General features: G+C 42.5%; 1 protein-coding gene and 1 pseudogene across 2 annotated transcripts in view; both read right to left on the reverse strand.

The window, feature by feature from the left end:
• Nucleotides 1-25,933, reverse strand: part of LOC309702919 (NACHT, LRR and PYD domains-containing protein 12-like) — a 184,289-nt pseudogene that overhangs the window by 130,506 nt on the left and 27,850 nt on the right. The gene's annotated exons all lie outside the window — the stretch shown is intronic.
• The window catches only part of LOC309700328 (neoverrucotoxin subunit beta-like), a gene marked incomplete at its 5' end in the record, with an annotated part of 30,347 nt that continues 24,802 nt past the window's right edge, over nucleotides 20,389-25,933 (reverse strand). Inside the window, 2 exons of the mRNA XM_082523850.1 lie at nucleotides 20,389-21,774; nucleotides 21,923-21,969. Coding sequence (XP_082379976.1) covers nucleotides 21,221-21,774; nucleotides 21,923-21,969 — 601 coding nt within the window. The 3' untranslated portion in view covers nucleotides 20,389-21,220. The remainder of the gene's footprint in view (nucleotides 21,775-21,922; nucleotides 21,970-25,933) is intronic.

Genomic DNA, 25,933 nt, shown 5'->3' on the forward strand with positions numbered 1-25,933 from the left:
CCAGTGTCGTCCAGTTGGGTGATCCACTGCTCTTCATTCTTCAACCTTAGGGGTTAGACAACCCTTCAGTCGTGGCACAGATCAGGGGATTATTCTGCCCCGATTTCAAACAACGATCTGTGTATCCTCCAGAAAAAGGAACAGGAAGGTGTCCCCCTTTTTGCCCAAGAGCCTCTCGAACCTCATTGGTCTGGTGTTCCCGGATTTCCGCCAACCCCTTCATGGTTATTGCTGTATTTATGGGATCCATCCTTTTGTGGTGACTAGCTGGAGCCCAAACGCCATGACCCTTGGACCCAGTTGGTGTCTCGGCAGTCACTGTGTCTATCTCTGCTGCGGAGGATCCTCGCATATCTGTAACCTCGTCTGGTGTCTGTTCCTTTCTCTGTAAGAGACAGAAAACCAAAACACCTCTCTGCCTAGCTCTAATAATCTAATGTTGTTATCTACTGACCTTCTAGTGATTCAGAATTGGTTTAAAAACATTCAGAACGTTCCAGGGACTTATTCTAATCCTATGTGTGTGTAAGCGTGTTTGCATTTAGCCCTCTGCACTCAAAGTCAATACCTGCAATATATCAGTCCGGACCATCACGCCGAACGAAGCTTATGACCTTCAAAAGGCCGAGTGCCAACTCCTTATAAGCACATTTGCAAGGTGTGTCTGAAAATTATTGAAACCACTCTTTTTAACAAAAGGCAAACAAACTTTGTTGGTTGGGAGCTGAACATGAGAAATCCTCAACACCAAGACTGATCACAAACACACAAACTGTACGTGTCTCATTACAACACAACGTGACCAAAAAACTATGTTAATAAGGTGAAAGCTGGTCTGAAGTCATTAGTGACATCACCTCCTCTGTCTCCACCCGCCTGCAGGCCTTCACCTCCTCATTCATCCACAGTCTGCCTCCCTCTGCTCCATCAGCTGACATCCTCTGTACAATTACCTGCTGTGTGCACATCTTTGATTTCTTCTTCTTTTTATCCTGCAAAGCTCAAACTTCACTACAATACAAAGACATTTCAGAAACGCTGCACTGAGTGAAAGATAACAGCAGTGACCTAAATGAGTCTCCAGCGTATTAAAATAGATTTTCTGTGAAGCATTAAAATCAAACTTTTGTTTCTCATCCTTCCAGTTTTGTGCTCGTGCTGTTAGTCTGAGAAGCTCCTTGTTTGCAGTCAGCTCAGGATCATAAAGACTTCAAATCTATTTGATGCGTAACTTCCATACGGAGAAACATCTGGATCAAATCCACACTGTTTATGTGACACATTTAAAAGAAGTCTGTGTTGTTCACAGTCGTGCTTGTACAGAGTGCTGACAGCTGACAGGACCTAACAGAAATAATGTGTCTGTGCTGAATGAGACACTAACATAGCACATGATGATGTTCATGAGTCTGTGATGGAAACACTGGTTCTTTCAGTCACTGGTGTCCTCACTCCAGTCCATGTGAGCTGGAACTAATGATTTGGATCTTAATTGTGTCAATGTTGTTGGATCTGTTTACATATTTTATTAAAAACAGTTTTATCTAACGTGATCGTTTCAGATTTTAATAAGTGTTCATTGTTATTATAAGATGGTGTAAGATGGCGCCGGTGTGCGTGGCTCGCTGTCCACGGCTGTCGGATCCACTTTTGCTCTGCGTGTTTTTTATTGTTTTTGTCACTTTTATTGAACCACGCTAACCTACGATCATGAAACTCTGTTAAATATTCGGACTAGCTTTGATGGACAGGACTGTTTTCCACCTCCGCTACTATCTGGAGTCCCGCATCACCTGGATTACAGCCCGACCCCATCTCATAAGAAGAAGCGCTTTAAATGTGGGAGAAAACGCAGCGGGCTGTTAGTGAAACTGAAATCATATTTAGCTCTTTCATCTGGCAGAGACAGAACAGTGGAGAGGGAGGAATGTTGGTTTTATTGTAAAGAAGTTACAGGAAGCGGTTGGTAAAGTGGAAGAATGGTCGTATAGGTGGGGATTCAGGTTTTCAGTTGATAAGACTAAGACGATGTTTTTTACAAGGAAGAGGGTTGATGAGGAAATTAAGCTGAAGCTATATGGCATAGGATTAGAAAGAGTGAGGAAATTTAAGTTTCTGGGGTTGTGGTTTGATGAGAGGTTAACTTGGGGTGCACACGTTCAGGAATTGGTGGATGAGTGTAAAAAAGTTTTGAACATTTTGAGGTGTTTGGTTGGGAAGGATTGGGGAGTGGATAGGGAGTCCCTGAGGACTATATACACTGGATTGGTAAGGTCAACGTTAGATTATGGTTGTGTGGCATATAATTTGGCAGCAGACACTTCTCTTAGTAAGCTAGATCCAGGGCTGGACTGGGACAAAAAATCGGCCCGGGCATTTTGACTAGAGACCGGCCCACCAAAAATGTGACGTCATTCAGGGGTAAAACCTAGACTTGTAGTCAAGACCGCCTAATCCGAGACCAAGACAAGACCAAGACCAGAGGGTATCGAGACCAAGACCGAGACCAAGACCAGAGGGTATCGAGACCAAGACCAAGTTGAGACGAGACCAAGACCGAGACAAAAAAAGTCTTTAAACTGCAGCCAGATGCTATTCTATATACATATGCAGGACACCTTAAACTAGTTTTTTAATTAAGCAGCAAGGCAGAACAAAGTCGGGCCTGTATCAAGACACAGGGACTAAACCCCAATTCAACCAGACCCAGAACTGATCCAGAATTAAAACAGGACTACAACAGTAACCAAGACAGAACCAGAATCAGAACTAGATGATAGTAGCACTAAAAATCATCATAGACCTGCACTACACTTATTTTTTTAATTCTACCAAAGTACAATATTTAGATTGAGAAAAGTTTATATAATTATTTAGCCTTGTTGTGCAAACAAGCTGCAGAACTTAATAAATATAGAATTTGAAAAGGAACAAATGGTATCTAAAAAGAAACACTAGGTACATGTTCTGATGAGTTTTGGCAAACAACCATTTGACTAACATGTGTGTCTCACCTGCTCTTGTTCATCTCTGTTCTGTCCTCATTCTCTCTCATTCTCTCTCATTCTCTCATTCATTCTCTCTCTCCCTCTTTGTGAAACCGATTTAGAGAGTTTGTTTAGCCATGGAGGGAAACAACTGAAAATATGAAATGTAAGCTAAGACTAAAAAATCAGCATTGCTGTTCGGCTTTTTATTTATCCATTTGTTGATTCACTCGAAGAGCAAGTAACGCAACCAAGTGATCAGTTTGATATCAATATTTGTGATACACCGTCATATTTACATTATTAGTTCAGTACGAATGATTTGCTTTGGTTCCTGGTCGAACTTAAGCTCTCCTCTGTCTGCAGCGAACTCGCAGGCAGCAGCTTCTCCCCCCTCGCTCACATGGGTGCTGTGCTCAGTCGCTTAGTGCCTGAGCTCGGATCATACCAAAATTAGGGGGAATTTATGACGGTGCGCTCTGTGCTTCGTGTGTTGTTTTTGTTTTATACAGTTGTCAGTCAGGCATCTAACTAACAAATTACACTCCAAAAGACCCCATGCTTCTGAAAAAATGACCCGGGCTTAAGCCCAGTAAGCCACCCCCGCTCCGCTGATGGTTGACTCCAAATCTCCCGAACACTATGTCGATTTGAGAACGCAGGACCGAAACAGCGAGACCAAGACAAAAGTCCGTCGAGACCAAGACGAGACCAAGACCATGTAAAAGTGGTCTCGAGACCGGTCTCGAGACATCCAACTCTAGTAAAACCGCAAAGGATTCTGGGAACTTGTGGCAACAGGTACTAGCGCATGCAGGCTTTCAACTGAACTCAGTTACACAGCGATAAAAAGAAACACATAAAATGGCAAGAAGCTGTTGTATTATTAACTGCAATAGCCGGTGTTGTGCCAAAAACTGATTGCTCGTATTTAAATTGCTATGAGTAACTTGTTGGGCTATAATATGTGAAACATATGTCAAATGCATCCCTGATGGATGACATAAAGTCATCTCTCCATCTCTCTCTGCTGCTCTTCTGTCTCCTCTGTCACAGACTTCTCCACCTTTGATGATAAATCAGCCTGGTGCAACATGTAAGGATTGGCACAATTTGTTAAGATTTTGAGTAATTTGAGAAACTAACCTTAAGCATAAAATAAAATTTACTATCAGTAACTTCATAGCACCCGCCCAGCAGTATATAAGCTCCGTCATGCTAGCTAGGCAGTACCAGTTATTCTAAGCGCCTGTAAAAAGTCAGCACAACGAAAACAAACTACAACTAAACTTGGTTTATATCTGACACAGACAGCAGGTCATAACTTCTTACCTGAAGTTCAGTTCCTCTGCCACTATGACCGGCGGCCGCCTCTGTCTCTCCTCCTCTTGCCTCCCCTTTCCCTCATCCACCTGCTGGCCTCCACCACTTGCTGATGTTGCTAAATCTGTGGAAGCTATGCCATAGCTACCACCAAACAATTCAGTTATTTTTACACATTTGGCAGCGTCTGCCTGAAGGGCTTGTTTCTTTTTGGCCCTAATTTTTTCTGCACCTCCTTTCCTTGTTTTGTTCTCCATTTTCTTTAGTTCGTCTATAAGATTGCTAAACAAGGGGGAGGGTGCATCCAGCCTCCTCGGCGGTAATTGGTCCAGCCCAGAGTCGATCATGTCCAATTGGTCAATCCAACACCTTTCATTATTTATCCCCTTCCAAGAGAAAAAAAAAAATATCGGCCCATTAATACAAAAAATCGCCAGCGGCCCACCGGGCAAATGCCCGGTATGCCCGATGGCCAGTCCAGCTATGGCTAGATCTGATTCAGTACCAGGTGTTGAGACTTTGTACATTACATTTTCATTAATAACTTTAAAACAGAAGCAACACAAACAACAATTTTAGCAGCACAAACCAGCACAAACGTAGCACAGTTGATTGACACCAGCTTTGTTTGATTCCATTAATGTGGGGGGGCTGGTTGACCTCTGATGACCTCTAGAAATTTTCTTGAATATCTTTAAAATGATAGCAGCACAAACGAAACTTTATGCAGCACAAACGTAGCACAAAAATTTGATACCACTTTTGTTGGATTTGAAGAAGGTGGGGGGCCAACTTCACTCACATTCTTCGCTGCGGTGAATCTGCGGCCACAGTAACAGGTTCCCTGGATGGCTGTCACCGGTCTGATGGACCAGGATCGCCCTTGTTAACGCTCGGTCGTTAGCAGATAAAGCGTTCATATTGAAGGATTTCCTCTGTGTGACAGAAACCTGGCTAAGTGACGGTGAGTTAAGCGCTTTCTCAGAACTATCACCGCCAAACTGTTCATATTTTAACTCACCGAGGATTACGGGCTGAGGTGGAGGAGTGGCCACAGTGTACAAAAGTACTTTTCACTGTCGCCAACTGTCACCTGTCACTGTCTCCAGTTTTGACCTGAATATGTTTGAGCTGGGTCATCCTGTTCTCTGTGCGCTGATCTGCCGTCCACCTAAATATAACAGCAACTTTGTTCATGACTTCTCTGAGTTCTTGGCTGAAATAATGACAAAGTAGGGCAAAGTTTAATATTGGGTGATATTCATGTGTGTTGTCCTACTAAACCACTGGCAAAGGACTTTTTAAACCTACTTGATGCATTTAATGCTTTGCAGTCTGTCACTGATCCCACTCATAAACATGGACACACTCTGGTGTTGTCTCATGGTTTACCTGTTTATAATCTTCAAATTTATGATGCCGTCTTTTCTGAGCCTGTATTGTTTGAAACTTCTCTTCCCTGTAATGTCACTACTTGTGTCCTCCTACTGCTTCTCGCATGTTTAATCCATCAAGTGCCGCCCAGTTTTCTACCCCTTTAATAAGGCCTTTAATGTTGATTGAGAGCTCTCAGCTTGTGCTGACACTGAGGAGCTGACTGCAAAGTTTTTCTCTACTTGTGAAAACATTCTGGACACTGTTGCTTGTATAAAGCAAGGCCACTGTTGCTCCTCTGAAGGTCAGGCGGCCTAAATCGCAGTCTGAGCCGTGGCTGAACGACATCATTCTGCAGAAAAGCAGAACGCAAATGGGAAAAGACAAGCTACAAGGGTCTTATGATATCTTAAGAGATCATAATTTGGCATAAATATCAGAAAACTGTTAAGAACCAGATATCTGCAGGTGTTATTAACCACAGCCATACGCTCCGTGTCTTATTTAGTACTCTGTTCTTAACCCTCCCCAATCCAACTGTACACAAGCTTCTGCTGAAACTTGTGAAGCTTTTTTAAATGTCTTTGTGGACAAGATTTTAACTATTCGAGCACATATTTGACCCCATCTTATGACCCTTCTGGTATTTTTACGCCTCTAGCAGTTTTTAGCCACTTTGAACCCGTGTCTCTGTCGTATCTGGTAAAAGTGTCACCCAAACCAAGTCTGGCTCTCCCACTGATGTCCTTCCCCCTCGCTTTTTTAAAGAAGTTTGGGACACTATTGGACCTTATATTCAAAGGCTTATAAACAGCAGCCTGACTTTAGGCCATGTACCTGTAACTTTTAAACAGGCAGGGGTCCAGCCTCTGCTGAAACGCCCTGGCTTGGATGCCTGTTTGTTGTGTAATTTCAGGCCTATTTCCAAGCTTCCTTTTGGTTCTAAAATGTTGTAGTGTGCTCACAGCTGCAGACGTTTTTAAAGAGTCAAAACATTTTTGAGGTATTTCAATCTGGTTTTAAAGCCCTTCACAGCACAGAGACTGCACTTCTGAGAGTTTTTAATGATATCTTACTAACTGCTGACTCTGGGAAGTCTGTCTTACTTGTGCTTTTGGATCTCACAGCAGCTTTTGATACAGTAGATCACAACATTTTGATTTCTCGCCTAGAACATCATGTTGGAATTAGAGGCACTGCCTTGGAGTGGTTCAAGTCAGACCTGTCTGACAGAAGTTTTTGTCTCACTTGGTAAGTTTCATTCATCTTCCACCCTCCTCCCATGTGGTGTACCTCAAGGATCCATCCTTGGGCCCCTTCTTTTTGGTATTTGTTTACTTCCCCTTGGCCATATTATTAAAAACATAAAGTCTCATTTCATTTTTATGTAGATGATTGTCAAATTTATCTCCCCCTGAAACACAATGACCCCCTCAGGCCTATTTTAGAATGTCTTAAAGATATCAGAGCATGGCTGGCTCTGAATTTTTTAAACTTTAATGAAAAGAAGACTGAAGTCATTTGGGCCAAATGGACCTGGTGTCCCTCCATCTGACTTGGGTCCTCTTACATCGTGTGTCAAATCAATTGTCACCAACCTTGGAGTAAAATGTGACACAGCTCTTAAAATGGACAAACAAGTAAATACAGTGGTGAGGAAAAGCTTTTTTCAGCTGAGGCAGCTCTCTGAAGTTAAACCTTTTATTTCTTTTTGTGACTTGGAGAGAGTGTTGCACGCATTTGTGACCACTCGCCTTGATTATTGTAATGGACTTTATATTGGTATTGATCAGGCTTCACTATCACGCTTGCAAATGGTCCAGAATGCTGCTGCTCGCCTGTTGACAGGGACACGTCAAAGTGAGCACATTACCCTGTTCTTGCCTCCTTACACTGGTTTCAATGTTATTGCTTGTTTTAAATGGCTCCTTCTTACCTGTCAGACCTTCTACACCGATACACTCCACAAAGGTCTCTCAGATCATCTGACCAGTCACTCCTTGCTGTCCCCACGTTGAGACTGAAACACCAGGGGGGACCGAGCTTTCACTGTTGTGGCCCCCAAACTATGGAACAAACTGCCCCTCCATATTAGGTTGGCCCCAACACTTGAAATGTTTAAATCACTTTTAAAAACACACCTTTTTTCAGAGTCAGAGTCAGTTTGTAGTCAGTTTTAGTCAGCTGTTGGCCACTCTTAATGCTTTTATTTTGTTAATCTTATTGTTTATTTTACTCGTGTTTTAATATTTAATTTACACACTGATTTATTTATCTTCTTTTTCATTTATGTATTTATTTTATTTATATTAATTTCATTGTATGCTTAATGTTTTTAACTGCTATCTCTGTTTTATTATTGGAAAGCACTTTGGTCAACGTTGTTGTTTTGAAAGTGCTATATAAATACAGTTGGATTGGATCATGGGCTGTAACAGGCTGACTGTGTTACAGAGGATTTCATCCTTTGTCCATCATGACAGTCAGACAGAAATCTGCTTCCTGTTCCCAGTGTGAGCATCTGTCAGCCTCACTGATAGAGGACGGCTCTCTCACAGTGTGCAGACATATTTAATGAGTTACTGCTAACAGTCACAGTTCATCACAGCAGCTGTTTAATATGGACGTGAAAGAAAAAGAGATCCAACACGTCCTCTGACCTGGATCCACAGCACTGATCACTGATCACAGAGTCTGTTACACAGACTGACCGTTCTGTGGTCAAACATGAAGGCATCAACGTGACCTCTGACCTTTATCTACAGTGTTTCAGTCTATTTGAACTTTTTACATTGAGCCTCATGATCACTGTGATAACATATGATCATTCAGCCCCACGAGTTCATGGAAATACTGGAGGAAATGCATCTTTATTAGAAGGACCAGACCTCAGACCTCGCACTTCCTTTCTTCTATTTGTCTCCAAACACCTTCTCACATTCACGTCTCTGTTCTAGTGTCCATGTCCCGCCCTCTCTCTCTTTGCTCCACTTCCTGTCATTGTAACCAGGGAGATCTACCTGACCCAGGATCAGACACTGAACCTCAGCCTGAGGTGTAGATAGTTGGTTATCATTCATTCAGTTTAATTTGATTTATACAGCACCAAATCATCACAGCTGTGGACTCTCATCTTCTATCAATGAAGTTATGTTGTATATTCACTCTCATGACCTTTTACATTAGAGCAACTCATCTATTTAAAAACACTGAAAACTTACTGCAGCTGGAACAGCTGGAAGCATGTAGTCATGTAAGTATATAAGATAAGTATAAGTAACAGTAGATACTAAATATTAAATGATATTGGGCAACACACAAGACCAACAGCACACAATATGCTCTGAGGTAGCAGCCAAGAAAGGTATAGTTTGTGTCTGTGTGCACACACCTGAGTGGATGAGTGCGCTTGTATTCAAAAGGTTTCTCGATGTAACTATCTACTAGAGGGTGTGGGGAGCCCCGCCCCCCAGGAAATAAAGCAGACATACTATTACTCTGTGGCAAAACCCTGTCAAATCTGCGTCGGTGCACTTGTTGAACCACTGCTTTTAAATCCAAGACCCCAACTCCCATCAAAATCATTTTCAAACGGTAACGATCCCGAGGACTTGTTCTACACAACAGCGTGTTCTTCATGTTCCTGCTGTCAAAATGTGGCAACAGGAGCAATTTAAAAAGTGGGGTCATCCCGGCTGTTGAGACAAACTCTTGACTGAAAATATAATGTATTTCTATGGGTTGGTTAGAGGGTTATCCCTCCACTTGGATTCACACAATTCAAAAAGTTTACATCTCTGAGCTTTGAAAGACACGGTGTTGGAAAGACAACAACGATGGCTACGTTTTGAGGGTAAAATGGTGGCTGTAGAGCAAACACTGTGCACACAGCAGCAGTTAAAAGAGAAGATTTTAAAAGAAATCTTGGCAGTGACAGACAGAGCTCATCAAGCAGGCAGGTGTGAGCCGGGTTGTTAGAGCATCCATGGCATCCACCCACGCACAGACATGCGCCTCACTTCTGCTGCTTTAAATCAACACAAAAGTCATTGTGAAACAAATGCTTCCCAAGAAAAAACTACAAGTCGTATTGACAAAATTCTTTCACTGTGACCGCCAGCAATGTCCAGTCTACCCAATTCATGCCTGTGGAGTTTATTATATGGACTTGGTGACAGTATAAAGACAGCCTGTACTTCTGGTTTTCAGACGAATTTTGGGATCCATTTTAACATTAGAGTCTATGGAAGAGTTGGAGGGAGGAAACTGTGCATTGGGGACATTTATGAAAGGACCATAACAAATACTACAATAATAAACACATTGGATGAAAGAGGGCAACGATGGCTACGTTTTGAGGGTAAAATCATACCTGTCGAGCGAACATTGTGGACACAGCAGCAGTTTAAAGAGAAGATTTTAAGAAAAAAATTTGCCCTGCTCCCACTCTAGCAGTTGAGCTGTCTCACTCTAACCTCCAACATTGCGTCCCATACACACCCATTATAAACTCTGAAACGTAGATTTGAAAAGATAAATACAGGTTGAATAGTTGAATGTCTTGACTTCATTTTAAAGTTTGAATGGTGGCTCTATGTCAACGTATGTGGAAGTACATACAGGATTTGAAGGGTCTACCCATTGAAATACATTGTAAATGTTTGTTAAATAAAGTTGAATAAATTAAAAAATATTAATGTTAAAAATGAGAAAAATAGAAGCAGTTATGTCCAAAAGAAGAGGAATCTAATGGTGGTTGAATGGTTTTTCTAAGTTGAACGGTGTTGAAGGAGATAGATGCAAAAAAACGTACGGAATATGAAAAGTAGAAGGACAATACTGTGAATGCTTGAAAAGCATTGGGCAGGAGAACGGAGGAGGTGACAGTGGGTCAGATGAGCAAAGAGAGAAAGGCTGCCCATGGATGAGCAGGTAACAGACAACAACAGTAATAATTGTCCCTTTACCTGCATGTGAATCTGTAATGCAATCGCATCCCTACCAACACTGATCATCCTGTTAATGTCATCTGCTACCTCCTTATTAAAGTGATTTGAACTACATCACTGTGGAGTACCATTCCTTCTGACCGAGGACGACTCAGCTGAAGCGTGATTGGCAATCAGTGGAAACATATATTACAGCCAGGCTGATCTTTATTGTCACCGATGGACAGATTCATTTGGTTTTTGTGTCGTTCAGACTTCAGTATCACTGCTGCAGGTTGGATGAACTCTTCTACTACGAAACGGGTTTGTGTTTCTTTTATTTGACATGATTCACCAGGAAGTTCTGACCAGTTTGTCTTTCCTGTCTCCTTTTAGTCTGAAAGAACTTGGTTTAAAGGTGCTTTTATTTTGGAGTCCCCTCTGACTACAATCATATATTTAATGTGAGGTATTGTTTGAGTGGAGCCTTTGAGTAGTTTATCTACACGGATCTATATTCATCAGGAGAGGAAACATCATGTTTGTATGACATTATTGTTCTTACTGATCAAACCAACAGAGTAAAGATGTTTAAAGGGTTTAGTGTGAAGACCGTGATCCAGGTCTGAAGGAGATCCACGTCACCGTCAAACCTGTCACTCACTCAGGACTCAAAGTCTTTGTATTTTCTGACATCACTTCCTGTGTTGTAAGTCCCGCCTCCCTCAGTTTGAGCAGCTCTGAGGTTAATAAGACACATATAAGAGTCAGAGTTCAGCATCAGCCCACAGTCATGTTACAGGTGACTCCAGGCTGCCAGCATAGCTGAGACACTGACAGAGGAGCTGTGAGTGTGAATGTGATGAAGCATCACTCAGTGTTTCACATCCATCATGTTGAAAACACTCAGAAAGTGTGACTGTGTGGCTGTGACGTTTACAACAGTCTAACATGTGCTGTCAACCAAACCATTTCATGTTTCTATGGTAACTAAATCATTAGGATTGAATCTGTTCTTGTTGAGGTGACCTGTTAGTGTGTGGACTCGTGATCACGTCACAAGATCACGTGAGATTTCAAACCACAGGAGAATCACTGTGGTTATAAGAGGCAGACACCCGCACACACACCACGTGTCTGCTGTTGTTGTTTATTGTGTTCAAACATTGGAGGGGGGGGGGGGGGGGGCAACATCTCTGTCTAAATAAATCAATACATTTGTTTTAAACAGCAGAGGACCACGGGCATGTTTACTGTCAGCTCTCCACTGCTGCACTGCCAGATGGCAACAACACCACATGGTGACTCTGCTTATTTATGGAGATATTCAATCATTTACATCACTGTGCTGACACCAGTAACTATATATTACATGATTGTGTTGCACATATTAACAACATTATTGACATTGTTAAATAAAACATGAATTAATATATCCTTGGATTCTCACCTGCTCATGTGTCTGACTGTTGTGAGCCAAACACAGATCAGTTCAGTGTTCTGACAGTGTGTGTTTGCACGCACAATTATTACTGTTGTTGTCTGTTACCTGCTCATCCATGTGCAGCCTTTCTGTCTTTGCTCATCTGACCCACTGTCACCTCCTCCGTTCTCCTGCCCAAGCTCTGCACCTCCTCCGTCACCTCCTTCACTCTCCTCTGCACCTCCTCCGTCACCACCTTCACTTTCCTCTGCACCTCCTCCGTCACCTCCTTCACTCTCCTCTGCACCTCCTCTGTCACCACCTTCACTCTCCTCTGCATCTCCTCTGTCACCACCTTCACTCTCCTCTGCACCTCCTCTGTCACCACCTTCACTCTCCTCTGCATCTCCTCTGTCACCACCTTCACTCTCCTCTGCACCTCCTCTTTTGCCTCCTCTCTCCTCCTCTCTGCTTCCTTGTGTCCCTCTTCGATCACCTGCTCTGCAAACCTCTTGTACCTGATATAAAAGCTGAGTTAATGTTTAAATGGTTTGACAGAGGTGGGATATTCACATGGTTTTGGAGAATGCATGTTCCCTTACCAAGAAGCTGGAGAGCATTGAAACACCTTTTGCCTTTCCTGGGTATAGTCACCAACTTCCTTGTTATGACACCTTGAAATGTTTCTACCTCTGACGAAAACATTTATGATTTCATGATTTTATTGTGTCAAGAAAGGAGTTTTCTCAGTGGCCACTATAATGCTGTGATTGTAGCTAATCAACAAGCTAAATGTAGGACATCCTAGTTAACATCAAAGTTTGCAGTGATTTATGGTGGCAGACGTCAACACACAGGGCAAATATTTCCTTTTTCTTACATTGCAATTATTTTACATTCAGTGTTTCAGATTTTTTGCAGATAAGCTAAAGAACAGCTAACCAGATGTTTCTGTTAATCCTCAGCTCAGCGTTTCAGTCACAGACTCCATCTTTGTATAACTAACAAGCCTACAAACATCCACCGTCATTCACCGTAGGTCTGTGTGCGCAGGCGTGTGTGCTGGAAATGGGTGGAGTCGTCTCTGAACCTTACTGTCTATGCTCTGAACTAACCATCAGCAGCTAGCTGTCAATGACAGAGTTAAGCAGGAGAGATGGCAGATAGCTAAATGATGCTAACACGTGTGACTGTATTGTAGCAAACAGCTACTTACAAGTCAGTGAAACTGACATTGATCCTAGGCTACATCACTGGCAGCCTCTGGCTTTTCCTCATAGGAGGCTCGGCTGCCAATCAAACAACAAACTAACCAACTCCAGTCAACAAATCATCAGCTGACTTAACAACACAGGTATTTACCTCCAAATGTTGATTCTATTCATCTGGACGTAGCGTTTTGTGGGCGAAACCTTTCGTCACTCATGCAAGTGACTTCTTCAGTCTCAGCTGACTGCAGGTTTCTAATCTTATAAACAGCAATGGGGGACATCTAAAAGCTAATGTGTACTGTAAACCTAAGCATATGGATCAGTATTTAAGGTTTGCCTCTCATCATCCACTGGAGCACAAACTGAGTGTCATGGGTGATGGGGTGACGTTACAACACAGAGCGAACACCATCCCCACTGACACAGCGGCCAGGGAGGCAGAAGAACAGCACATCAAGAAGGCCCTGAGTAAATGTGGTTATACCAGCTGGACTTTTGTCAAAGCTGGGAAGGCGCCAAAAGAAAGCTCCAGCCGATCCAGGAAAGAAGGACAACCACTGCCCACATGAAAACCTGTAGTGATCCCATATGTGTCAGCAGTATCAGAGCAGTTGAGACGCATCTTTTCTAAACACCGGGTCTCTGTGGCTTTTAAACCCCAAAACACGCTGCGCCAAAAACTGGTCCACCCCAAGGATCGGGACCCCCGACACAAACAGAGTAACATAGTGTACGCTGTTAAGTTCCAGGAGGATTGCCAGGATTTATACATCGGGGAAACCAAACAACCTCTGGCGAAGCGGATGGCACAACACAGTAGAGCTACCTCATCAGGCCAGGACTCTGCAGACTATTTAGACCAGGCATGTCCAAAGTCCGGCCCACGGGCCAATCACGCCCTTGGTCAGATTTCATGTGGCCCACAGCTTCAGTCTAATTATGTATAATTTATGGCTCACTTTCTAAGTCTGAAATAAAAGTCTGAATAAAACTGCCAGCACCGGAAACGTGCTCGTCATCTCCGAGCATGAAGTAAGGAGAGCCTTCAAGAGAGTGAACACCAGGAAAGCAGCAGGACCAGACGGCATCCCAGGTCGTATCCTAAGAGACTGCGCATACCAGCTAGCTCCTGTGTTCACTGAGATATTCAACATCTCTTTATCTCAGTCGGTGATCCCCACATGCTTCAAAGAGTCCATCATTGTTCCTGTCCCGAAGAAACCCCACCCTGCTTCTCTCAATGACTATCGCCCTGTAGCCCTCACCTCAGTAGTGATGAAGTGCTTTGAACGCCTGGTCAGAGACTTCATCATTTCTTCACTACCAGACACACTGGACCCACTACAGTTCGCTTACCGTCCAAATCGTTCCACAGACGATGCCATCTCTCATCTCCTCCACACATCACTCACTCACTTGGACACTAGAAGGGGGAATTATGTTAAAATGCTCTTCATAGACTACAGCTCTGCATTTAACACCATAATTCCCTCCACACTCACCACCAAGCTGGAGCATCTGGGACTCAGCTCATCTATGTGTCAGTGGATCTCCAACTTCCTAACTGGCAGACCACAGGCAGTAAGGATGGGCGGACATGTCTCAGCCTCCACCACTCTCAGCACTGGAGCCCCCCAGGGGTGTGTTCTGAGCCCCCTGCTGTACTCTTTGTACACATATGACTGTGTGGCCACTACCAGCTCCACCACCATCATCAAGTTTGCTGACGACACCGTCGTGGTGGGCCTGATCTCTGATAACAACGAGACGGCCTACCTGAAGGAGATTAGGAATCTGGAGAACTGGTGCCAGAGGAACAACCTCCTTCTAAACGTCAGTAAGACAAAGGAGCTGATAGTGGACTTCAGCACTAAGCAGGAGAGGAACTACCAGACCCCCGTCATCAACGAGTGCCCAGTGGAGAGAGTGGACAGCTTCAAATACCTCGGAGTTCACATCACGCAGGACCTGTCATGGTCCTGTCACATCAACACCGTGGTGAAAAAGGCCCGTCAGCGTCTCTACCACCTCAGACGCTTGAGAGACTTCCAACTGCCCTCCAAGGTGCTCAGGAACTTTTACTCGTGCACCATAGAGAGCATCCTGGCGGGAAACATCTTAACCTGGTTCGGGAACAGCACCATGCAGGACAGACGAGCTCTACAGAGGGTTGTGCGGTCAGCTGAGCGCACCATCCGCTCCGAGCTCCCTGACCTGCACTCAATCTACAGCAGGCGGTGCTGGACCAAGGCCAGGAAGATCGTGAAGGACCTCAGCCATCCCAACAACAGACTGTTCTCTCTGTTGAGGTCAGGAAAGCGATTCTGCTCCCTGAAGACCAACACAGAGAGACTGAGGAGGAGCTTCTTCCCGCAGGCGATACGGTCTCTCAATCACACCACCACACAGTACTGACCCACACATATGGTTCTTACACACACACTGGACTTTCTGGACTTTGGTTTTGCACAACACTGGTCACTATATTCTTCATTTCCGGTTAATACTTGTACAGCTGCTGTTATTGTGTATATATTTATTTATATTTAGATTTCTTCATACATTCTTATATAGTTCTATATTGTGTATTGTGTATTTTGTTGTACAGTTATTTTATTTTCAACTTTAATTTATATATTTATCTTTATCTTATTCTTCCCAGTTAAATTTACCCTTCATTCTAATTTGTGTTGTACAGTTATTTCATTTTTAACCTTAATTTATATTTTATTCCTTCCTAGTTAAATTTACCCTTTTTAATTTTTCATATTTATTTCCTATCTTATTCATAGCCTTTTCCTTTTTTGTTCTCTTTAGGTCACGAGCAGTTGTCCAAGCATTTCACTACATATCGTACTGTGTATGACTGTGTACGTGACAAATAAAATTTGAATTTGAATTTAAATAAATCCTGGCTTTAAAGCTGTAATTCCTTTTTTCACCACATGGTGGCAGCACATTTTTCAGCTACCTGCACCTGTGCTGCGAGCCCGCCCTTCTCTGCTCATTTCTGCCATGGCGACTGTACAAAAAAAGAGAAAGGTTGACAGTGAGGGCCGCCGCTTTCAGGAGCGGTGGGAATTGCAGTATTTTTTTTTGCTGAAATTCGAGGCAATTGTGTTTTCCTGATTTGTAAAGAGACTGTTGCCTTGTTTAAGGATTTCAACATTAGGAGACACTACGAGAAAAAATATGCTGCAACATATAACAAGCTAACAGGGAGTGAGTGCGCTGAAAAAGTGAAGCAACTCCAAGCTGCTCTGGCTTCGCAACAGCGATTTTTCACGCCGGCCTGTGAGACACATGAAAATATCACGAAAGCCAGCTACGAAGTGGCTATGTTAATAGCTAAACATGGCAAAGCTTTCACTGAAGGTACGTTTGTCAAAGACTGTGTCGTGAAAATGGTGGAGAACATTTGCCCCAAGAAGAAGCAAGAATTTCTGAATGCTTGCTTGGCACGCAACACTCTGGCATGAAGAGTTGAGGATATATCGTCAGACATTCACAGACAGCTGCGGGACAGAGGAGTGGATTTTGATTATTTCTCATTAGCCTGCGATGAAAGCACCGATGCATCTGACACCGCGCAACTGCTGATTTATTTACGAGGAGTCGACGACAAGATGAACGTGACAGAGGAGCCGCTGGATCTCAAAAGCCTTAAGGGTCAAAGCAGAGGAATGACTTCTGTTTGTGAAGCTGTTGATGATATGAAGCTACCATGGAGTAAAGTCTCTGGGATCATTACTGATGGTGCACCTGCCGTGGCTGGTGAGCGAAGCGGATTGTCCACACTGATCTGCAATAAAGTCAGCGAAGAAGCAGGTAACGCTGTTAAACTTGGCTGTATCATTCATCAGCAGGCTCTCTGTGCCAAACATCTCAAATTTGATGATGTTATGAAACCAGTAGCAAAGACAATCAACTGTATTCGCTCTAAAGCTCTGTGCCACCGACCGTTTCAGCAGTTTCTGCCTGACATCCAGGCTGAATATGGTGACGTAATTTATTACAATGATGTGAGGTGGCTAAGTCGGGGGTCTGCACTACAGCGATTTTTCTCTCTCTGAGAGGAAATCAGACAGTTTTTAGATGAGAAGGGACAACCAATGGAAGAACGGTCTGATCCTGTATGGCTGGCAAATCTGGCTTTTTTGGTTGACATTACGAAGCATCTGAATGCGCTGAATGTTAATCTTCAAGGAAAACACACAGTGGTGAGCCAACTATACGCTCACATCAAGGCCTTTGGAACCAAACTGCAACTTTTCCAAAGACACTTGTCCCTAACAGAGCCCTGTACTGCACACTTCCCAGCTTTGAAAGAGGTTATTGACAGTTTCCCAGAGGACATTAATGTCCAAATGAAGAGGTACGCAACAGCTATCGCATCTCTTTCTGGAGAATTTAACAAACACTTTCAGGACTTTGCAGCTATTGAAAAAGACATGCTGCTTTTCTCATCTCCCTTCTCCGTGGACCCCGATGATGCTCCTCTGCAGCTTCAGCTGGAGCTCATTGAGCTGCAGTGTGACGATGAGCGGAAAACACCGACAGTGTTCTCTTGTTGACTTTTATCGGCAGCTAGACAAAGACAGGATTCCTGAAGTGCGATCTCTTGCTAAGAAAATGCTGAGCTTATTTGGTTCCACATATTTGTGTGAGCAAACATTCTCTGTCATGAACTTAAACAAGAACCGATTGAGATCAAGGATGAGTGACTCCCACTTGCTTGAAATTTTTTACGCATCTAAACCACTGCCCTCAAACCAGACCTGATTGCTTTACTAAAATCTAGATCGAAGTATCGCCCCTCTCATTAGTCCAGGGATGCCCAAATTCTGTGCTGGAGAGCTGCTATGCATGTTTTAGTTCTTTCTGGTTTAGCACAGTTGAATCAAATGAAGAGCAGGCCTCCAGGAGTGACATCCCTGCATTACTCATGTGTTCCTGGACAGTAAAAAGCATAAAGCATGTTAATGCAATCCACAAAAGGAAACGTATTTTGTTAAACTCTTAAGATTTGGTTTTAACTGTAGATGTTATGCTCTTAATTCATAGTTGAGTGTGTTGTGTACATATTGTGTAAATTTACAAATGTGTTTATTTCTTGCGGCAAGTGAACTTCCAGTTGTGCAATCTTCCAGTAGATGTGAAAAACAAGGGCGAAATTCACTTAAAAAAAACTTTATTGATAACAGGACACTTTTCATTACTTAAAACTCCTGTTTAAATGTTCATTAGGCAAAGATATTGCAAACTCATGGAAATTTAGGGTATTCTATACAGTCTGTTCAATGTTGTCTGACTCTCCAGATATAAATGAAAGGCCGAATTGTGTCTTTAGAGTTGTAAATGCTTGCCTGAGTGTCTTTTATTTAGGTACATTTCTATTTTAAAAATAAAGGTAATGAATATTAAAATTGTTCTTCATTATATTTTCATGTAGCTTTGTTATAAAAAAAAAAGTCAAAAGGAACCATTGGCCCCCAGGCATCTTCACTTTATAAAATTTGGCCCTCTTTGCAAAAAGTTTGGACACCCGTGATTTACACCTACAGGCCAGTGGACACTCTTTCAATGATGAGGATGTAACATCCTGGACAGGGAGGAACGCTGGTTTGAGGACGGAGTCAAGGAGGCCATTTACGTGAAAAGGAAAAGACCATCTCTGAATTGAGGAGGGGGCCTAAGGGTACGTCTGTCACCATCTTACAATGCTGTGATTGCAGCCATTCCCCAACTCTCTGCGAATAGTACTCATGGCCATTGATCAGTGGGTTTTGATCAGTGGTTGTTGATCAATGGTCATGAGAATTTGCATAATTAAGATTAAGGAACTGACCTCTCAGCCCATTGTTCCTTCAGTGGGTGGTTTCAGTCATTATGCAAATGTACTGTTTATAAGATTGAAACCTGCAGTCAGCTGAGACTGAAGACGTCACCTGATGATGACGAAACGTTTCTGCCAACTTTTGGAGATTTACTTACCTGGATGATTGAGCGTGCATCAAGACGTTAACAACACAGGTATTTACCTCCTTTGGGTCAGACTTTTTTTGTTTTTTACAAGCGGTTGGTCTGGACCAGAGATCGGCAGTAACGCGTTACTTGTAACGCGTTACTGTAATCTGATTACTTTTTTCAAGTAACGAGTAAAGTAAGGGATTACTATTGCAAAAACGGTAATTAGATTACTGTTACTTTCCCGTAGGAACGCTGCGTTACTGCGTTACTAAAACCGTGAGTTTTTTGCGAGAATGTCTCATGACAGTGACGTAAGCGAGTGCGACGTTCGTGACAACAGCTGTGTGCAGATCAACAATGGATCATATATCGAGTGCAGAGAGAGTATGAGCGTGCAGCGTTTAAAGCGTGGAAGTACTGACCTTACTTTGAGTTTGATTCCATAAAAAGTGACAAAAACATTAGTGTCCGTTGTGCGTGGGAAGAAAACTTCTTTTTACAGTGAAAAAAAACCCTAAACAAGCTCCGAGTGCGCAACGACGTAATGGGAAATTCACAGAGAAACTCACGGATTCTTCCACTGACTGCTGCGCCACACCTGCACCAGGGTAAACCTCCACCTAACCTACTCCTGCTTTACAGGTGAAAATAGAGCAACAGCACCGCTGAGTCTTTGATGTTATTTACTTTCTGCTGTGTTTTACTTGCATCTATTTGAAAGACTGAGTGTAAACATAAAAAATATTTTATTTTATGTGCTGGAATGTGCAGAAAATAGGTTTAAATATTAAACTAATTTCTTCAAGTCAGAGAATGTTGCATATAATTTAATTTTTGCTTGATGCAAAGTTAAAAGATTAAAACTAATAAAACAAGTTTAAAAAAAAGAGACTTTTCCATTTGATTACATTTTGTATGATGGATTATGGGGAAGTAATCAGTAATTAGTTACTGATTACTTTTTTCAAGTAACTTGACCAACACTGGTCTGGACCAACCATTAAGTAGTGTCGCCTGTCCGCCTCTTTTCATGTCTGATGTCTCCACAGTTCAGTTAGCAAGCATTTAGTTAGCACCAGCGACTGCGCTAACAAACATACAGCAAATAGTGAAAGTTTGGTAGAGAAAGCTGGTTGGGTAATACCAAGTATGCGGCGAAGGGGGGGTTTACATTACTTGAAGATTAAACATGCCACTAGTTTGCTGGCAGTAATTGAAATGATTAAAGAAAATCAACAGGCTATTTAGGCAAGATAATTCATAATTTTATGAACTGGAATGATGAATTTATATTGGGGATAAATAAATTGTCACACATAAACTATATTATAATTGATGGTCCAGTAGAAACAGCAGGTGGTTTGAGCCCTTCTGATGCAGCAGAAACAGGATTTGGAGGAAGATGTTAACAGATTAGAAAGAATTGTACACTGTGAATCAATGCAAGTCTTTCTAGATACACAGATCTTTAATAATCCCTCAGGCAGGTTCCTCTGGGACAGTCACAGATAGAGACGCCAATTCTGACGTCCTTTGAAAGCCTGACTTTGAATTTTGATAACTCCTCATGTGCACAGATGTTAATTCTACATATTCCTAGTACTGAACTCTAAATCAATATGAAGAAAATGCTCCTACTAATCTGCATATATGTTGATATCAAATCCTTTTCCAGCACATGGATGAATCTCTATAAATCTTTCAATCTGATCAGAATGGGCACAGTGTTTTTAATGCAGCTCCCTGATGTTTGAAAAGCTAAATGTCCTACACACAATAGAAATAGAAATAGAGATAGAAAGAATGAGTATTGAAACATTTGGATAAAGGACTGAAGAGGAAGAAGTTTACAAGGAATCATTTAGAACAGTTTGAAACATCAACTGATTGAATCCATGAATCTGAAAACGTGTTTGTGAGTGAAAGAGACAGACATGTACAGACTGAACTATCTGTTCAACAGTCAGAGTGTTTCTCTAACAGGAGACACTCTTTACACTCCACTCAGCACAGGGACACTGAGGAACCATGACAATGATAAAATACACCAAACCCAGGATAAAGAGTTTCAGTGAATGTGGTGTTGAAGGTGTGGAGGTGGATCAGAGTGTCAGAGGAGACTCTGTAGAAGGACAGAGTGCCAGCAGGACAGTCCACATACACTGCTGCTCTGTTAGAGACAGAGGAGGAGGAGGAGGAGGAGGAGGAGGAGAAGATGGATGTTTGCCTGCTGTTGTGCCTCACAGAATGAGGACCATCCTCAGAGCAGCACAGACTCCAGGACTGATCATTCCATCCAAACACATAGTCATCACTGTCTCCTTTCCTTCTGATGCTTCTGTAACTCACTGATATATCAACGTCTCCTCTCCACTCGACCTCCCAGTAACAGCGACCAGTCAGACCATTTCTACACAGCAGCTGAGGATGTACGTCAAATCTGTCTGGATGATCAGGATATGACTGAACCTCCTTCACACGTGTCACCTTCCTGTTGTTGTCAGACAGTTGGAGCCATTTGTTCACTGTGTTTGTGTCGATTGTGAGTTGACAGGAATCTGATGGAGAGAACAAACACAATCCAGCTGCAGTTATTGATCCATCATCTGTTCATTGATTGACACTTTGATGATGACTCCTGACATGATGAAGATGGTTGAATGTGTGCTGCTTTGTTTTCATGAATCCCATTAAAAACACACTTACACTTCCTCAGACCTGGTCTCAACCATCGGACTCCAGCAGGCTCCACCCTGAAAGGAGGAGGGGGGTCAGAGCAGCACAGTCAGCATGCACACATGGACATTACATGGCTCTCACACACACACTGTTACACACTGAGGAACAGTCCAACATTTTCACAAATACACTTCAAAGCGTTGAGTCATGTGAATATTGTCATCTGATTGGTTTGAATCCTCTAACCTTAAAATTTTTAGGTTTTGGCATTTCATGTCTTTGTTTTCTCTCTCTTTAAAATTTACTTGAGACAATGTGGGGAGATACAAACTGTTGAGTTAGTCATCAGTGAATAAATTATAGCCTTAACGCTGATGGGAGTTCTTGGGAATATAGTGGGTTTTGTAGGTTTGATCTGATATTGTGATTGGCAATGTTTTCAACACCAAGTGTTAGTCATTCATTCTTTCTGTCCAGATTGAAACATATCAACAATCAAGATGGGTTGTAATGATATTCTATATAGTTAAAAACCTCACAGAGCCTCTAGCGTAGCCACAGACTGTATACATTCAATCGATATCCACACTCTCACTAATAAAAGTGCCCAATTAGGAAAAATGCTCCAAATTAAAAGCGGATGAGTCCATTGCTGTTCATAAATGTTTAATAAAGCCAAACACTTATGAAAACCACATCGTTGAACGAAGAGCGAGACCATTTCTGTTATCTAGAAAGGTCAGTGACCTCGTACAGATCTGTGCTTCTCCCTGGTGAAACAGAAAATAGTTTACTGTATTATTTGTTGGTATAAATGTGGCTCAGGAGGTTGAGCGGGTCGTCTACTAATCACGGGTGGCTGTAGCTCAGGTGGTAGAGCAGGTCATCTACTGATCGGAAGGTTGGTGGTTCGATTCCCGGCTTCCCCTAGTCTGCATGCCAAATATCCTTGGGCAAGATACTAACCCGAAATTGCTCTCCGATGCATTCATCGGAGTATGAATGTGTGTGAATGTCAGTTGTGCTTGTGTGAATGGGTGAATGCACAAGTTGTGTAAAGCGCTTTGAGTGCTCAGAAGAGTGGAAAAGCGCTATATAAGAACCAGTCCATTTACCATTTAATCTGTCACAGAAAGAACTTGAGTTATAACTAGGGATGGGTACCGGTGTCCGGTGCCATGATGGCACCGGTTCTGACATAAACGGTAGTAACCAGACCGAAAAGCAGCGCACAGTTCGGTGCTTTATTTCGGTGCTTTTTTTTCCTGAGCTGTGATACACTTCTAGCCAATCATTTTACGTTTCCGAGGATAGTAGGCGGAGCCAGGTACGTACGTTCTGTTAGAGCAGAGCTACAGATTAAAAATGTCCAAGGCGAAGCGGTCGAAAGTCTGGCTGTACTTCACAGCAAAATATGCAAACTCAGCAGCAACAAGTGCTTTAAGCTGATACTGTGATACTGTCAAAGGAGGTAACACCTCAAATCCGATGAAACACCTGGCGACGCATAGCGTTTTGTTAAAGCCGAGAAATGCGCCGTATGATAGCTTGCTGCGAGACCTCACACCGAGCGCATCTACTGTGCGTGGGTTGCCTGTTATCTGACCCGGAGTTAGCAATATCCCCCAAAACCCCCGAAGAGGAGAGTCCTGGCCCCTAGCCCTGCCAGTGTAGCAGAAATGATGAGGATGATGATGGCAGCAGCAGCCGTTCTTCTCTGTGTGAGTAGCTTAATGTTCGTGTGTAATTTACGTTGAGTAGGCTAACCACGTTATTACATTAATGCATGTAAAGTGAACTAGCAAACCTCATCATAGCTACATGCGGCTGTCTTCTTGTTTGATGGCAGATGCTCCCTTCACCCTGGCCAAAAAGGCTAAAATGACCAAAGAAAAAGTGGAAAACAGTTAAACATGAGAGGTTTTGGGCAAAGTTTGTGTTTTTTCCATTGTTTAAGCACTGCTTCCATCCAAGAATGATACCATATATGCCCCATAGCTGCAGAAAAGGCTAACATTGTTATCTTTTTACAAAAAAACAGCTGAACATGAGAGGTTTTTGGACCAATTTTGTGTTCTCCATTCTTTAAGCACCGGTTTGAGCACCGTTTGAGCACCGGCACCGTTTCAAAAGTACCGATTTGGCACCGGTATCGGATAAAACCTAAACGATACCCATCCCTAGTTATAACGATGTGAGGAGTTCATGCTAAGTAGGCTATCATTAGTGGCTAATGCTAATTTAAGGTGAAAACCATTAGCAGCTAATGCTAATACCGTTTTCCCTTGCTTTATAACCATGTAAGCATCTAAATGCTAAGTAGGCAGCTGTTAGCGGCTAATGCTAATTTAGGTTGAATTAGCATTAGCTGCTACTGCTAGTAATGTTTTCCCTTGCTTTCTAACAATGTGAGTAGGTAATGCTAACTTGGCCACTTTGGTCCACTCTGGATTTGTGTGACCATGATGTATTCTGACAAACTCTACATTTACAGCTGAAGCCACAATAACTGTGTTATCAAGTACATATTTTTCTGTTATTGTTGTCAAACAACAGAATGAGAATAAAATAGTGATTTTAACATGACCCATAAACAGGATGAGATTAGCAGCATTAGCTTATCAGAGTTTCTAGTATTTAAGCTGCCATTTCCAAGTGTTAGCTGCTCCTGTCTGCCTCTTTTTCACACACACACAGACTGAAATGATTCACAGCCTTGTTTCTTTCTCGGACAACACATTTTAAAACTATCTAAACCTGTTCATCCTGTCAGTTTCACTGACTGTCATTGTGACTGTGGACATACAGCACAGGAAACACACACATTAAACATGTCTGACACTTTATTAGGTACACAGTGGCCATTGTCTCAGGTACAGTACATCTGGGACCTAATAAAGTGGCGAGTCACTTGTTTATGAGCCATCTACCTTCAGCTTTTTTAGCCGACCTGTTTACCTCCAACTTCTTATTAGCAGAAGCGAGTCACAGACCGAGTCCATAGGAAGCAGCAATCCCACCACAACTTCTCCAGAAATGACATTGTCTGGTTTCATTGAGTTATTTTATTTCCATACAGAACCGACTGGATGTTATCAGCACTGTGAGGTTATTATATTATCTTATGCCATGTTATACCTCTAATTAAAGATTGTGAAATCATTATGTAGTTTTAGGTTTCATTACTCTGACTTAGAAGAAGGTGACAACTATTAGATTTATTAGACTGATTGTATTGCATTAGACTGCTGATTTATTGTGAATGAATGATATTGTTTTATTGCACTTCATACTGCTGATTTATAAAGAGAATACTGTTTACAGTGAGTCATGGACTTATTTGTCTGATAAGAATGAACAGAACATACTGCACAGGAAGCCAAGGTCATAACTTAGGCTCACTGAGACAGAAAGAAGGTGAATGCTTAGTTTGGAGGGGCTGAAGCTATAAGAATGTGAGAAACGGTCAGACAGAGATCTGCCGGACACCCTCCTGTCCACATCTCCCGTCTGGACGTTTATGCTCAAAGTGTTGCATGGAATAAAGATAGTGTTGATTGAGCATTTATACACCGAGTGTTGTTCTTCCTTCAGACCAAAGATCAAAGAATTGGGGTATTTAACAACTTGGTGCTGTGACCCGGATCTTTGGTGTGCTGAGGAAGGCAGATTTGGCCTGTGGTGAGATCGTGAGATGAGGCGAACAGAGGACCGGTCCAACAGAATGAAAAGGTGAGCACCACCTGTTGTAATAAATCGAAGTGTGCATATTGGACATTCTAAATTAATCTGTTCACTACGTTACACGCATTTTCACATTAAATTCTGTCGTTGTCTGGTTTTCATCATGAGAAAACAGAACACCATAGTTGAGGCAGAATTCCAGTGTGTGTAGGTTCCACATTGAATTCCACATTTAACGAAAAGTTGAAAAGTTAGGGCCAAAGTTTCAGTATATGAAATAGAGTATGAAATAGAGACTGGCTTTTGGTGTAGAAACACGTTGAGCTCAGAGGTTTCTGTGTGTGTTTCTGCAGA

The sequence above is a fragment of the Aulonocara stuartgranti genome (assembly GCF_965226115.1).
Source record: "Aulonocara stuartgranti genome assembly, chromosome: 3".
NCBI classification, from domain to species: Eukaryota; Metazoa; Chordata; class Actinopteri; order Cichliformes; family Cichlidae; genus Aulonocara; species Aulonocara stuartgranti.